The following is a 16,640-nucleotide window of genomic DNA, read 5'->3' as shown; positions in this document are numbered from 1 at the left end:
TAATGCTTGTATAACTATTTTGTTTGGGTATGACTCTCAGAATTATGACTAAAAAAAATCTGTATGCTAGTTAAGTACTTTTTATGGAAAGTATTTCTTTCATGTTATTTTAAAACCATGGAGCCGAGGGAAGTATTTTATAGACCACGGAACCTCACAGGGTAGTTAATTTCTGTTTGAGTTGGTTTCTCTGCTATTTTAAAGGATGCCATCAAGATCAGTGCTATTTCTCTTGGTTGGGAGCCAACTGACTCTTCTGCAGTTGCGACACATCCTTGCACTGCATTAAAGACAGGGAAAATAGCAAACACGGGAACTGGATGCTGCTGGGTTGAAGGCAGGAAGGAAGGTCTGCAGCCCCCAGTTTGCCCAGGGCACCCCAGGGCATCCGCTCCTTGAAATTAGGCACCAAGGATGCTGCAGCTGGTGGGTAAAATCTATTTCATCTTGGGAATACGGGGGGGAAAAAAGAAGATGACAACAACTCACATATCCACTGTCACCGGTCCTCATCCCAGCCATCCCGCCAGCCAGGCATGGGGGCCCGGCAGGCTGGCGCTGTCCCATGAAAGATGCTTTCTTCCCACAGGCAGCAAATGAGTCTTGACCACGTGCATGCCGTGGGCTCAATGGGGCATGTGGGCCTTCACTGTGTGCGCCTGTGCTCAGAGTAAGAGCTCTAAAAGCAGTAATTGGGCAGTTAGCTGAGCCCTAGGCGAGCTTGGGCGATGCACTAAATATTCTGCCTTTTGTTTCATAATGAATTATTTTGTGTATCTAGAGCAAAGGGGTTTTTCTTTTTTGGTCTTTTCTCTGCAGTTTGTTCCTAGCCTACTTGTGGGGGTGTGTTGAAATCTTTGCTTTTTGCTTATGAGGTCAAGTGCTTTAATCAGGAGCAAAAAAAAATTGCGTGCTTTAGTCCCAAATTCTCTGAGTGGCTGCCAAATATAATTAGAAACAAATGGCTTTATTCCTCATTTGAGAGCTCCACAGACACTGGCAGGGGGCAGAGGGGGAAAGATTGCTTTGCCTGGCTGTTTTTTGGGGAGCTTGTAGACAAAAGCATTGCCAGAAAACATGAGGGAGCACTGTGAGAGGAGAGGAGTGCCCTGTGGTTGCTGCAGAGGATGGAGGGTTTGAGCAGAGGTGTGGGAGACAGTGCTGGGGAGACAAGGCACTTGTCTGTGCCTCCTTTGCCAGAAGCTAAATAATTCCCCCCATTGGTACCAAAGAGTGGAGGGGCCGGCGTAGGGTGCCAGCCCAGAAAAGCCACATGGCCATCACCTTGCGTGACCACACATTCTGCTCATGCCAAGGGCCCAGCCATCCCAGTGGGAGTTGAGTGGTGTGTAGACACCGACGTGCAGGGCAATTGAGGGATTTAGCACTCCCTGGGCTTTCCATCCCAGACCAGCAGTGGCTAAATCAAACTGGGTGCACACATGATGTATAGGTTACAAGAGCCAAATTCTGCTCTGAGCAACACCATCCAGCACCTCTCACTGCAGATATCCCCTGCCCCCCTGCTTCCACACACCTGGGCTGCCTGTAAATTCAATGAAATTGTGTTTAGGTGTATCCATGAACCATCCACAGAACAAGAGAGGTGCAATAGTTTCATCTTTGTGGATCCCACCGTGTCCTTCAAGTACCCCTTAGGACCTGGGGTGTGTGCTGGGAGCACAGCGTGGCTGCCCCCCACCTTTGCTTCCTGATTCCACTTATACAGCTCGGCCCCATCACAGCGCCTGCCTCATGGAAGGGATATGGCATTGCCTATTGGCACTGCGGCTCCCATGCCCCTGTATGGTGGCCCCAAAATAAACTGGGGCTGTTGCTCACCCCTCTGGTGTCTCCCAGCATGAGGCGGCATTTGTGGTGTGCCCAAGCCCCTGGGCGTCAGGAGATGCCTGTATCAACAAACAAACAGTTTTGGCGCCAAAATGGCTGAAGAGCAGCTCCTACCGGCTTGTGCAAGGTGGGAAGTTTTGTAGCGTTGCATCAGAGCCTGGCATTGCCTCACAGCACTCCCTCACGGCGTGGCAGCCCCTCACAGGATCACCTCATGGCAGGGCAGTTCCTCATGGTATGGCATTGTGTCATAGCATGGCAGCCCCTCACAGGATCACCTCACAGCAAGGCAGCCCCTCATGGCATGGCATGGCGTCACAGCATGGCAGCCCCTCACTGCATGGCGTCGTCTCACGGCATTTTCTCATGGCAAGGCCTCGGCATGGCATCGCCTCATGGCACAGCACTGACTGACAGCTTCATGTCACCTCACACTGTCACTTCACACACGGTGCTGCCTTGTGGCAGGGCCTGTGGCAGAGGAGGGCATGGGACAGCCTCAGCAATGGGTGGGGTAGGAGATATTTTTCCTTTCCTGACTAAATTTCAGAGCAAACTGAGGAATGTTTGCAAGTTCTGTGATTTTTTTCCCCTCTTTCTTCCTTTCTTAAAGTAGCCGCCTATGGGCTGGGCACCCTCAGCCACCTCCTTTCCCAGGAGAGCAGCCCCCACACCCAGGACAGTTTGTTAAATGCTTTGATGCTCATCACCAACACCAAGCAGCTCTGTTCCCAGGAGCAGCAAGAGGAGGAGGAGGGAGTTACCAGGATTTTCCTGCCAGTGCCATGGTGTGGGAGCCAGGGAGCACGGTGCAGCATCCAAGGACAAGGCACACGTGCTGGCCCCTGGCCACCCCTCACCCCGGTGAGCAGGGGGAGATCTTCACAGCTGCCACCACACAGGACTTGTGGGTCATCTGAATGAGGCATTTGTACCTGAAACATTGTTTTTTCAGCAGCCATGAAAGTGTTCATGAATTTGTCCAACCCAGTTTTGGGCATGTTTGTCCTCTGCACCCCAGCCTGATGGCCCTTGTGGAGGGTCCCATCCCCAATGACCCATCCACCAGGACAGGGGATCCCCCCACTCAAGGCTTGGCCTGTGACCCTGGGGGTTCATTCCCCAGGTGAGCACTAGATGGAGCATCTGACATCGCGAATACCCTTTTTTTAATCATAAAGGATAAACTGAAAAGCTAAATGAAAGCACAGATTAAGCTGTATCCAGCAGCCTTCATGTCCCTGCCTGCTCGCTGGACACGTGCTGCCTGTGCAGGGGGCAGGAGGGGACACTGCCTGGCCACGGCAATAGCTTTCTCCTGCAGGAATGCAAACCTCCAGCAACCACAGGTCCAGGCACACATGAGGGAGGCTGAGGATGCTTTGGGGAACACTGTTTTTGTCAAGGCCATCCAGCCCTGCCATGTTTCTCTTAATCTGCAGAGGCAATATGTACCCATAGCATCTCAGTTGTGAACATGCCCAAATTGGGGATGGCAAACATACAGGCTCTGTTGGTTTTGCTTTGGGAAGAGCAAAAGGTGTCTGATTGATATTCCTGGAAAGCCTGTGGGCGAGCGCTGCATTTCCCAGAGCAATTACTGTGCCAGTGAGGATTACCAGTGATGTCTGTGTGTGATCAGCTCCTCCTAGCACCAGCAACTTTCCTATAAAATGTTCCTGAAATATTCTGGAGCAGAGACATCTCTGGTGAGGCAGAGATGGAGAGGAAGGGCCCCATTCCCAACAGGTTGGCATCACCAGGGGGTTACAATTGGCCCCAAAATGCTGCCAGGCGATGCAGCTACTGCTGAGCCACACCCCACAAGATCCATCCAGGGCAGGGGGATCCTGCCCCAGGACCTCCATCCACTTTCAACCCTCTGTGCCCTGCCTGCTTGTGCCAGACTTGTGAAGGTCCTGCAAGGTCCTCAAGGAGTGTGTGCAGCAGGCACACAGCTGCCATAGCCCAGAAACCAGAGGAATCCAGAATCACTGCTCCTATTCCTCCTGCAAGTAGCCCGGCACAGGGCACTGCTCTGTAAATACAGAAAGGTGAGACAGCAAGGGACAGAACTAAGAGCTCTCAGCCAGGAGAACTAAACTGCAGCCAGCAACACCACATTGTGCACTTCTGCTTTGCTTCAGCCCCCCTGAAACTGCTACTGGCAGATAAATTGAAAAATTGGTGTCACCAGGTGACAAACCCCTTGTCCACAGCAAGCCAGCAGCATAGCATCCGTTGTCCTCTCTCAGGTCACTGGACATTTCCCTCTCAAACCCCAAAGCGGTTTCAAGTCCCTAATATGGTGGCAAACTTCTTGAGTGTAGTTCTGCCCTCTGCAGACCCCACCAGCCCATAGTGGGGTGTGCTGAGCCCTGAGGAGGTGCCCCTGTTGCCCTGCAAGCACTGAGGGTGTTGTCAACACAGACTACTTCGCTCCAATGCTTGTACATGTGTGTGGGTGAACTGACACCCAAGTAACCCCAACAAACTCACTGGGATGTGCCCAGCCCAGCCAAGGGAGGATGCTGTGACCCCCTCAGTGCCACTCACAGGCCAGGCTCATCTGGGTATAAAAAGCTCCTGGGGTCATTTTCCTAGCCACACTCTGTGGTGTGGGTAGGGCAGCTCAACGAGCATCCCCAGCACAGTAGGAACAGGCAGCGTTATTTTACATTAATCCACAGATTAGGAAGGGCTAAGAAAAGCAAGGAAGCAAGCAGCATTGAAAACCAAGTTACTTTGTCAATCTCTGCATCTCCTGTAAAAGCTGGCATCCACTGCCTTCAGGTGATCACCAGCTGACAGCATTTTCAACATGAAAAGAAGAAAACATCTCAGCTTGGCAAAGACAGAAGTGGATGGGGAAAAAGGTTTGCGAGATGGTCCCATCTTCTCCCATAGCTTCACATGTGGCATAATTACTGTTTCTCACAATACAAGAATTAACACGATCAAGGGAAATGAACATGCAGCAGGTTAAACCAGAAGAAGGTTTATTTTGCCTGCTCATACACAGGGCATACTGTACAGCCCCCAGGGCCACCCATGGCCTCAGCTTCTCGACCCCCGGGGATGGGGGAGGCTTCTCTGCTGCACACCTGCCCCAGAACCACGAACTTAACCCACTTAACTTAATGGGGGATTAGTGGGTGCCTGTCCCACTGCTAAACTGTGCTGAGCAAGGGCAGTACCCACTCCTGACCCACACCCACCCAAATGATTTTCCCATCTGCGGAGACCAGGAGTGTAACAGCATTCGCTGTGCTAATGCAAAGGGCCCCCAGGTTTATGGGGGCTTTTTGGACCTGTCAAGGAATACAGTAAAAATTAAGTTTATTTGGTGGTTGTTCAGTGTCATCAGCAAAATTACTAGTTAGCATCAGACTCCAATACCTTACCCATGGTTGAGCTGGGAAGAAGTGGGGGCAATTTTCAGGTCCCAGCTCCCAGGCCTGCAGTATTGGTGGAAAAAATCCTGCTCTGAGATGCAAACACAGCAAATTTGGTAGTGGAGCTACTGGCTAAGCATGGATGTTAAGCCCTCAAAAGCTATTCCTACAGTCAACCTGATCAGAGCCACACTTTAATGTAAGCACATTGCAAAAATAGAGGGGCACTGACTGAAGATCTTGTCTCTTCCTCTTTTAGGAAATTGCAAACTTCCATTTCTTTAATCTAATCATTTGCAGGAGGAGATACCTTCTCTAGTAAAGCCAATATAAGAGGGATGAAAGGTCAGATGGGATAATATGTAATCCATTCCGATAAGGGCTGTTTACAGAATTATTAATCAAACACAAAAGGGAACAGATAGTAACATTTTTTATTAAATATTACAGTGGATCAAAAAGTACAAAATATCTTTTGCCTGCTATGTGATTGGGAAACTATTGGCACATAATACAGTATCAAAAGCATTAATAAGTACAATTTGGAAAACATACAAAAATTGAGTGTTTATAGTTGGCTCAGCTTTATTTCTGGTAGTGTTTAAACTAACACAAAGGTTACTCAATAACCTTTTAAATGGGAAACTATATAATATTACTGGGCCATTTTTGTATATACAAATCATCACCTTACAGAGCATATAGGCTACATAACTTGAATCACAAAAAGTATACAATATTTACAACAGAAGAAAGTTAAAAAAGTATAAACAGCTAGTAGATTATGCTGCCATTATTATACTTAAAACTGTGGGGCTGGGGGGAGAGGGGAGAAGGAGGAGGAAGAGAACGAGTGAAATATCAACCACGTGTACAGCAAACACTGCTGGCAGCACCCACGGCAGTGCTGCCAATGCCGCCTGCCTCACACCAGCACAGGCAGTCCCACTGCTCACCAATATCACCAAATACCAGGTGCGACCTCACTGACTACTGCAAAGTGAGAGAGCAGGTGAGGAGGGTGAGGGACCCCAGAGGTGTCTCTGGAGGTGGCAGCCCCACGTCCCCCCAAACGGGGCAAACCTGCTGGCAGAGGCAGCACAGCACTTGCCTCCTGCTCCAGTAGCCGCCAAGCCAATTCTCTGCAGCTGGGACAAATGACTCCCCAGGCACGGACCCACCCGGTGAGCTTCTCACACCAGGCCAGCTCATAGCCGCGACAGACCTGCCGCAAACCGCCAGCCTGCTCCCACTCAGCCTGGCCAGGGGTACGGATCGCACCACGAATCGGGCCCTACTTCCCACACGCTTCATGAAGCTCGGCTCAGAGCATGGCCAGAAGCTACACACAGGCTGTTTGCTGCTGGGCCTTTTCCTTTGGATCTCACAACCTTCAGCATCCCTAATGCATCCTGGACATAGTGCGTTTGAATTGCAACATTTCTTGGAACTGGCTACTAGTAAATAGATTTATGACTCTATTGCCAATTAGATTTCGCAGTTTCCTTTACAAACCTACCAATAACAATGGTCTGATTGCACAAAGAAAGGCTTGTGCAATTTCATTCAATAATAAGGCCCCTTGAACTCAAACAATGCAAACAAAGCCCCATTTTCCATCAAGGAAAAGAAAAAGACTTTTCATCCAACAGAGAATTCAATAGTCTGTTGAAAGATTTCCAAGATTTCTGTTAAGAGTTCTTAAACAAATAATGCACCGCTTCTGTTGGGGGTTTATGCTACCATTTCTTTTCCTTTGCCCTGACGTTTTGCCCAGTGTATTATGAGCTTCTCCAGCCAACAGTGGCCAGTCTCCTCGTGGGGCAAGTGAGGAGCTTTCCTCCCCTCTCCCTGTCCCCCAGCCCTGCGTTGCCTCAGCACGGCTCCAAAAAGGCTACCAGCAAACTCCAATGGGACATAACCAAAAGGGACACTGGACACTTCGCATAAACAAATGCACAACTCCAGGACACACAACTTAACCAAAACAAGGAGAAGCATTTGCTTTGCCATTTGCTGTAGATTTTTATATTCTCTCCCCTTTCCCCCCCGCCCTCCTCCCCCCCATCCCCAAACCCCTGATTCTTACGTGATTCAGATCTAGTGCAACTTTACTAGAGATGTCCTCCACACTGTGGCCTCTGCCTGGATGAGCCTGCAGTTCTGTTTCCTGTACGACTTGTGGAGCAGCAGGATGCTCTGCACTGGCACATCCATGTTCTAAGTTCTACTAGTCTGTTTATCAATCAATTAAATATAGTTTTACCACAGGAATATAAAGTATTTAATTGAAGAAGCTGGATTTTTAACAGTAGATGAGTATATTATTCTGGTTTCCACCTTTGGATATTATGTATGATACATTATATATTGTATTTGGCTTCATATCACGGGAAAATTTAACGACATGCGTAGCATGCAAAGTGTTTCTTAGTAGTTCCCATTTTTCTTTTTGTATTGATTACGCTGTCTTTGAACAGTAACTGAGATGGTTTGAATCACAACCAATTTTCACATTGTATAAAGCCTCCAAGTCACACTTCACTTTACTGATGTCTGTGCTCAGCTGCGTGGTGGTGACGTCCCGTAAAGTGAATATACATCCATAGGAAGCTCTTTCATCAGGAAAACCCAGCTCCTCCATGCCCAGGCTTTCCCCCTGTGAAAGGATGCCCAGGGAGAGGCCGAGATCCTTGTGGGAGTGTGGAAGGACCACCCCGACCACTGCATGGAACCCCCTACCCATCCTACCAAGCCCAGCCTGCTCTTGAGGCACAGGACCCAACCTGTAAGCCTCTGATTCAAATCCGCACTGGCCCCTCTCACAATTTCTAAAATTCTCGACATTCTCGCAAACCACAAATCCGTTTTCTGCACTCCTTTGTCATCCAGAAGCTTGTGCCAGGGAGGTTTTGTTTCCTAGACCGTTTCTCTGGTAGGCAGAAAGGTTTCACAGCCTAGGTAAGGTTAAGTACAATGCTCGACAAATTCACGGACCACGATACAGGAAAGCAAAGCTTGGTGGGAGGTGAGGAGCAGCATGGGAGCCATCGCAACAACGGGAGGAGGGCGAGAGGTGCTCAGCACCTCGCAGGGGTGGGCTGTGGGGAAAGGAACCTTTTCGCATCCTTGCACCATAACATCACCTACAGTATGTTTATAACCATTAAGATTAATCTGAGCCAGTTGCTTCAGTTTGTAAACAGTAAATTTTACCACAAAAACAAAACAAAGATGCTGCTCAAAAGTATAAAGAAACTGGAAAAAATACAAACACATAATAAAAAAAAAAATTAGGACAGCGACAGCCTTTAAAAAAGTTGCAGATAAAATGATACTGTTTAATTTAAAAAAAAACCTCAAAAAAACAAACATAAAGAGCACAGAATATACTGGACAAACGAAACTATATAAATTATTGTGACCAAATGTGACACTGGTAGTTTACGAAGTGGATATGTACAGTCAAATTAAACAGTGTTTACCCTTCTGTTCTAATAGTGTTAAAATGAAAAAAATCTATTGCCGTTTTACTATACATTGCATTGATTGAATCTTTTAAAGTCAGGAAAAGTTACCCCAAAAAGCACATCCACTGATTGTACAGATTCTCGGCCCGTTTCTCCTTTCCAGGTTCATCTCAAGTCCTTGACTCATTGGCAACAATGCACAGCTTCTGGTCCTTGGCTCAGTGAAAGGCAAAAGCAGCCCTCACCAGGGTTTCAGTGAGCTCAGGACTGGGCCTGTGTTTCCACAGCTCCCTTTGAACATCTGCTCCTACCATGTTCAAGTCCTTTCAGAAAACATATATGCAAAATGCAATGATTTTTTTCTTTCTTTTTTTTTTTTTTTTTCTGTTTGGTTTTCTTTTTTGTGGGGGCAGGGATAAGGGGTGGGGAGGCTGATGTGGGAGCCAGAATTAAAGAAGCAGTCCTGTCTCCATCAAAACTCTGAAGCGCTCCTCTCGGTGGGATATGACTGCATCCTGGTTGACAAAAATACAGATCGCTAAATCTGTGAGACATCGTCGTCACAGGGGGAGGAATGTCTCTAACTGAACTTTTCTCCTCAGACCTCTTCTTGTGAGTGAGGGGGTTTACAGTTTTGTGCTGGGATGTACAGAGGATAGCTGGGAAGGTGGGAACGCAGCTTGAGGGTTTATAGCAGCTAAAGGATAAATGCTGTTATGCAAAAGGTCACCGTAGGAACTTCCTACAGGTGTTGCTGCAGCTAAGTGTCTGTACAGTTGCTGGGAATTTGCTGGGGATGTGAGGAATTGTCTCTGCACCATGAAGGAGTGAAGAGCCAAAGGCTGCATTAGTGGGGAGAGCACGGTCTGGTTTTTCAAGTACTGCAAGGGATGAGAATACCCGGGTGGGAGGCGATTGTTGAGCCCTGTGCACAGGCTTCCCGGATACAAGCCTGGGAAGATGGGGGCTGAGAGGGGAAATTTGTGGCTTTCCAGCATGTTGCCAGAATGGAGGCCATGCACTGACTTGCTGCCTTCCCCCTCTGGGTCGGGAACCTTGTCTTTCACTGGGGTCTCCTTTGGTAAGTGCAGAGGAGAGACAGCTCGGATTTTTTTCTCAGAAATGACTTTGTCCAAATCTTCCAGGTTCCGTTTCAAAGGTCGGGCAGCCCCCACGTTTTGTGGGCTCGTTCTGCGGCTGATGATAGGATGTACCATCCCCTCCATCTTCCTCAAGTTCTCCAGCCTCTGGGCCTGCTGCTTCCCAGACCTATGGAGCAACTCGCTGTGTTTTTTTGGGACTGTCATGGCCATGGGGGACACGCGGCAAGCTTTGGGGTTACAGTCTAGGTTCACTGCCTGGCTGCTCGCAGCCTGGAACCCGGAGATACCTTTGCACTCTTGCTGGGCCATGGATGAATGAGGGAGGCTGGAGCCCAGAGCCTTTGCAGTCTGTTTGTGTATGCTCTTTGGAAGACTCAAATCTGTTGGCTGATCATCTGAAGAGGCCTCCACCGTTGCCTTTTTTTCTTGCTGATGCAAAGATGGGCGATAATTTAAATTTAGTTTTTCTTGGTGTTTGTGTTGAGTAAAAGTAGAAATATTTTCAGACTCTCTGAACATGTCCCGGGGGAGGTACTTTGATGTCTGTTCATTATTAAGGTGGTGTTCTGTGTGCCTATAAAGGCTGTGCAGATGAGGTGATGAATAAAAATCTGCCAAGAAAGCGGGCACATGGGAGTGCTGCAGTGCCCTTTTCTCACTCATTTTATCTTTGCAGTCCTGGATATCTGACTTCAGTACGTATGACTCGGCAAGAGAACTGAGGTGATGTTTTGAAAAATCACAGCACTGAGGATCTGGTTTACTTAGCATGTCATGTTTAAAAACATCATTAATTGACTTCCTTTCCTCCTTGGTTTTAAAACTCTGTACATGTTGTATGACTGAAGGCCTATTAATTGCTACAGGATCAGAATTAGGGGCACGGGGACCTTGTGATATGCCTGAAGACAGTTCATCTCTGCTGTTGAGTTTCTTTTTGCTGATCAAAGGTGGAGGAGAACCGTAAGGATAGCTACACGACAGCGTTGCCCCGGTGACCTGTGACAGCAGCTTCTTCTTTGCCAGGGGTGACATGATGCCTGGATTACCCTTGGAGTACAGCAGTGGCGTGTAACCGAAAGTGGAGTCATCACTCATGGACCCAGGCAGTTCCTTTTCCTTGAACATGTCGAAGTTCTGCACCACCAGTACTTTGGGTGTTTGCTTTAGTGCATTGTGGATATCCTCGTTTCCCAGCTGGTCCACTTTCACTGTGCAGTTTGCGATGTAATCGGCCATCTCTGGCAATTTCTCGTCTTCCATGTCACTCTGAGTGGGCAGGTGGACTGGGAAAGCTGTGAAGGGCATTTCTGGAGGTTCTCTTTCCAAGCTGTCAGTAAAAGCTTTGTGTAGTCTTTGTTCAGGCTTTGTGTCTTCTGGGGCATCTGTTGGGGCGTACAATCGCTTTGTGACAGTGGCATCCAGCACGGTGTCTTCTTCTGGGGGCACAGATATACTTGAGAAAGAGGAGGAGTGCTGAGCCTCCTCCTTGGCTTTCTCACTGTTGGTGCTGTTTTCTGCCAGGTCTGTCTTTTCCAGAGGCAGTGTTCGAGCTGTTTCTGGTAAAATAGGTGGAGGGCCTTGCACGGGTTGTTTTGTCTCTCCCACTGCAGGGTGTTCGGGGAAGTTTTTCTGGTCTGTTGATTCTTGATCCTTCTCTTGTTCTGATGAAATCTAATAAAATGATTCAACAGACAGTAATAAGAACGCAGTATATTTCAGCAGACTGTAAGATTATACACAGTACATTGTTGGCTATTTCTAGAGAAGGACGTGCCAATCACCTTTCTGGAACATACACGTATCGGACCAAACAAAGAGAAGAATCTCCTGGAAATATTAAGAAATACACCATCCTTGCCAGGGTTACAATAAAGCATTTCAAAACAGCAGATATTTGTAACCTGACGAGAGACACTGGTGGCTTGACCAGATAGCTAAATGCTGAGGTTATACACTTTTAAAATTAATTAGGCAGATGCAGGAGAGCAGATTTCATAACACAAATGATAAGGCTATAGAAATTTCTCCTGGTAGCCAACTTCATCTAAGAAAATGATACAATTCCCATGTTTTTTCTTACTTAAAGTCTCTCTAGCATAGCTATCTTAAAAATTCAGTGATCACAGAGGAGATCATTCACACCCACTTCTGCATTAAAGTGTGAAAATGATAGAAATGGCATACTAGGAATCCCTATTGTAGGCAGCAAATCACTGCCACAGCTTAACTAGGACACACATTTTTTTATTAACGGATTAAAATGAAGTTGTCAACATTCAGTAAGTGTGTGCGCCTGCTATTACAAACACGGCTTTTATGCGTTATCGTCAGTGGGACTGCAGCTCGTTCTGCTCCCCCATTAATACAACTTGTGTGCACAATTCACACTATTCATCCCATTATGTAGCTGGCTGAACTGTGACCTGCAGAGGTCACCAGAGCGTCCCATCTGCGATCCAGCTGACTGACAGCCCTTTTCAAAACTGCTGTCACTCTCCTCTGACATGTTGTGGTGGAAGACAGTCATAAAACAGCAGCATTGTGCAAGCCCTTTATTATTATTGTTTTCTTTCTTCCTTCATTGTAAAGATAAGACGCATCGAGAAAGTTATCATCAGGAGTGGGGAATTGGAGACAGTCCTAACGAATCCAACCCTCTCAGAGATTTATTTCTTCACAACTGCTTTTAAATATTCCTGTCTGTTTGGTTGGCCTATTAGTTACAGTGTCTGTTACTCATCCTAACTTCTTCTTAAACTCATAGCTGCCTTTTGCAGCCAAATACCATCATTAGGTCCTTTACAAAGTACCATCGTTTGTCTCTTGAGCTTATAAAATTACAGGAAAATACCAGACAGATGAGCAAAGCAAGGAGGAGGAAAAAAAAAAAGAGAGAACCATATTTAATAACTGTACATTCTGCTCTTTGTTTCTGTTAAGCAACACCTTGATTGAACTTTCAGCTATTATGAGGAAATGTGCAGTTTAAGGCTAATAGCATTTTGTCTGGTGTCTTGTTACACTGACAATGTCATTGTGATGGCAGGAAAACAGTGAAGAGCACAAAGGCAAATGCAACCCTAATAAATTAAAGTTATATTTTCTCCCAATGCACTTCTCATGGTGAGAGTTGAACATGCAATCGAGAGGACTGCACACTTGTAACTGGATTACCCTTTTCCAGCTCACAGCTAAGACCAGCTTCCAGGCCACGTGCAGAAATGGTTTCAATAGTGGCTTGGTTGGGGATGTGCCTACGTGTCTTCATGGTGGCTACAGAGGGTCCCTCTGAGCAACACACCATCACTGCTGCGCCTGAATGAGGGCTCAGGAACAGGGTTCCACTGCCAGGGGATGGTGGAGGTGAGAGAGACATACAACCTTCTGCAGGGCTCCAGCAGACTTGGATTTCGCTCCACCCAAAGGAGCTGAATGTCTCCTTTCTGCTAGCCCTGTGAAGTGCCACATCCTGGGCACAGAGGCCTCCCTATGGCAGAGCACAGATGAGCTCTGCAGCCCTACACCCACCCCAAGTCGAAGCATCCACCCTGCAGACCCCTTCACTGTGCGGGTTGTGTGTGACCATCAACCTGCACAGTGACTGACATGGAGGCTGAGGTCCTTAGTGGCTCACCCTGATTAAATACAAGCAGAACACGTCTTCCACCCTAATCAGGGAGGAGACATTAATTCTGCCATAAAAGGTACCATTTTACAATAGGAAACTGCCATAGTTGTACATTTTTATTGTCTCGTCTAGGTTCCCTACATTTCCGATAAGCGCAGCTTAGGAACTCTTCCTGCAAACCACACAAAAATAACTGCAGTTTAAGCAGCAGGAAGTTTGAGATAGGGAACAACAGAAGCAAGGAAATTCAAAGTTAAGGCTGTTGCTCTGTTGCTGACTTGTTATGCTGGGCTTAGCAGTGGCGGTAGAGATAACGTGTAATGCATCTTGCTGATCCAAGACCTCTCAATAAATAACCAGGCATGAAGGAATGACAGGGGAAGGGAGTGCAAGCCTTCACTTCACTTCTCTCCTCCTTGCTTTGGGCAATTTGTGTTGCAACCTTCCAGTGACTGAAGCAGCTTTGTGCGCAGTCTCCTCTCAATGCATTTTTGGGGATTTTACCCCAACAGGACTCCCTGTTTTAAAATTACAATGCAAGAGAAAACAAAAAGTCTCTCTGTGGAGTGGTCTCGCATTAGATATTAAAGGTACTATTGATCAAGGCCACCTAAAACAGAAATTCTGCTTTGGATGGGAGATGCAACTGCCCTTGTAAGCACAACTTAAAGACATAGTGGGACATGAAAATCAAAATTTCCTGTTCTCAAAACTGGGTACATGAAGTCTCAGAGGCATCCATGTTTGCCGGTCCTCCATTGTTTTTTTAAAGCAACGGAGAGGAGGATTGTTGGTAGCTGACTCAATACCAACTTCCACAGAGGTTTAGAAACAGGACTTCTGTACCTGCCAGACGGCAATGAAGCCAAAGGAGCAGCCATAGTCTGCCGGGCGCGTCATGGGTTTCGACATTCTTTAAATACTTACTTTCACTGCAACGCCTTGAAGGCTGCTGTCATCTGGCAGACTGAGACAAGAAAAGCAACATGTTTTGCAGGGGTTGTGTGTGAGGAGCTTCACCACCTCCTTCACACGGGGTGCAGGTAGGGCACAGGAGAGAGTGGGCAGGATGTGCAAAGGAAAGTGCTTAAGTAACACCGGAGCAAAAACCCCATTGATTTTATATCACTTAACAACACTTGAAGTTTACCCTTATTTGCAGACAAGTATGAATTCTACCATCTATCCTACCCTGTGCTGTGAACGTACAATCTCTTCCATGAGGACTGTCCTGTGCCTGCAAGTAACACGGCTCTATGTGGAAATTGGGGCCTGACCACGTGAAGCAGGTGACAGAACAGGAACCCATTATGTCTGAATACGAACCTCGGCTGAAAACCATGAGGGAAGTCGGTCTCAGTTAGGGCTTGGAAGGTGGTTCCCTCAAAATGTGACCTTTAAAGTCCAAGAAGAATTTTAGTATAACATAATAAAAATCCTTGGGAGTGATATGTTTTTTGACAGCCGTGCACACATCTGTGAGCACAGAAGGGCTGATCCAGAGGTTACCATTATAAAAATCAGCTGTGTCCAACAGCTACCGCAGTATTATCAACATTATTAGAGGTTCCTGCACCCTGTACTTAGATTAGGAAATAACTGTGGTAGTTGTGTGGTTTCCCTTTGGCAGCTGCTGATCTTTTAGTGGTGGCCACTGTATAACACAATGAGCAGAAATGGTACTTGTTAGATCCAGCTCTTGGTCTTCTGCCATCACTGCTGTGCAATATGGAGCTCACTGGCTGCCATTCGTAGTCCAGCAAAATCCCAGCACAGACAGTACCACAAGAACTGAATTTCCATTGCTGAGCAAACTAACAGGCCAACTGGTTGGAATTCTCCAGTTTAAATTATGTATTTTATCATTGGATTTCATGTGATTAAAGCTGTGCATTTTTAATTGAAAAACTGAAAAGCAGGGAAGCGACCGACCTCAGATGCATCTTGGGGTTTCTGTGCATTATCTTTTTCCTTCTTGCTCTTTTGGTTTTCATTTTTGATGCGTTTTGTTCCAGACACTTTTGTTTTCACTTCACCCTCCTGGGAACTGTTATCCTGTTTTCGAGGTTTCACTGGAGGCAGTGGCTTATCTTCCTCTCCTTTAATAAATCTTTCATATGGCAGGATTAATCTAGGGGATTAAGGAACAAATAATTGATCAGGTTTTGCCATTCTAGCAAAGAAAAAAAATGTATCTACTATGAGCAGTTTACTTAATAAATCCATTTTCTTCCATGCCATAAAAGCAACAGTTTAAACTCTACATCTGTAAATCCAAGTATAAGAAATCAATTTATTTGGCAAGATTATCATGTGGCATAAATTCAGTGGAGTTGGAGTTGGTGTGGATCAGTTGTCAGTAACGCTGCAGTGGTTTGTGTGGGTACACCAATTTGTACCAGAGGAGGATATGAGCCACTATGTTTAAGACTGATTTAAAAAAAATAAAAAATATTCACCATTTATTTTTGTTTTCCCTCCTTGCCCCTAACAGCACGCAGCAAACCCCACACCTACAAAGCCACAGCCAACTTGATAACGGCTACACAATTTCCAGGTTGGTGGTTCCCTTGAGTGCAAGGGTGAGTGCCAGGAATGTGGCAGACGATGGGAGAGTTGGGCTGCAGGAACCCTACAGGGGTGGGCACAGCACCAGCCATGCTGCCACCCGTGCAAGGTACCCATGTAGTGACAGCCACCACACTCCCTGCCTTCGCCAGGAAGTCTTATTTTAAGGAAGAAAGTGAGAGGAAAAGAGTTAAAAGCAAAGGAATTTTTCACTGTGGAACTGTCTGCCACAAAGTGCACAGAATCGCTCTAAAAAAACAAGGAAGAAACACAAACAAAAAATATCCTTCCCCTGAAAGCATCAAACACACCGAGTTTTAATCTATCTGTTTTCCCTTTGCAATTTTTGATCTGAAAGGAAAAATAACTGATATAATTAAAAGGGATGGATTGCATTACAATCTCAGTTTCAACTTCCGTGATTAAAGTTTTTATAATGCATTTTGGTATGATTAATGACTCACTGTGGGATTAATACAAGACTCAGACTTTAAAAATATGAACTTTAATACAGCAAACATAATTTGTTAAAGAAAAAAAAGACAAGTTGACTTTATGAAGAAAATGTACTTTGCTTATAAACAACATAAATCTGCTCAAATACCAGGAATCCTTAATTATC

At 46.4% G+C, this 16,640-nt stretch overlaps 1 protein-coding gene across 3 annotated transcripts in view; it reads right to left on the bottom strand.

The window, feature by feature from the left end:
- Positions 1 to 8,566: 8,566 nt before the first annotated feature.
- The window catches only part of ARID5B (AT-rich interaction domain 5B), a 114,787-nt gene continuing 106,713 nt past the window's right edge, over positions 8,567 to 16,640 (bottom strand). For all 3 annotated transcript variants that reach the window (XM_032695024.1, XM_032695023.1, XM_032695025.1), the window contains 2 exons: positions 15,383 to 15,581; positions 8,567 to 11,493 (listed from right to left, as the gene is read on the bottom strand). In XM_032695024.1, the coding sequence (XP_032550915.1) occupies positions 9,343 to 11,493; positions 15,383 to 15,581 (2,350 nt within the window). In that variant the 3' untranslated portion in view covers positions 8,567 to 9,342. The remainder of the gene's footprint in view (positions 11,494 to 15,382; positions 15,582 to 16,640) is intronic.

This window comes from Chiroxiphia lanceolata, chromosome 8 (genome assembly GCF_009829145.1).
Source record: "Chiroxiphia lanceolata isolate bChiLan1 chromosome 8, bChiLan1.pri, whole genome shotgun sequence".
Lineage (NCBI taxonomy): Eukaryota > Metazoa > Chordata > Aves > Passeriformes > Pipridae > Chiroxiphia > Chiroxiphia lanceolata.
Note: the sequence above shows the minus strand (reverse complement) of the source record. Positions and strands in the feature narration are given on the sequence as shown.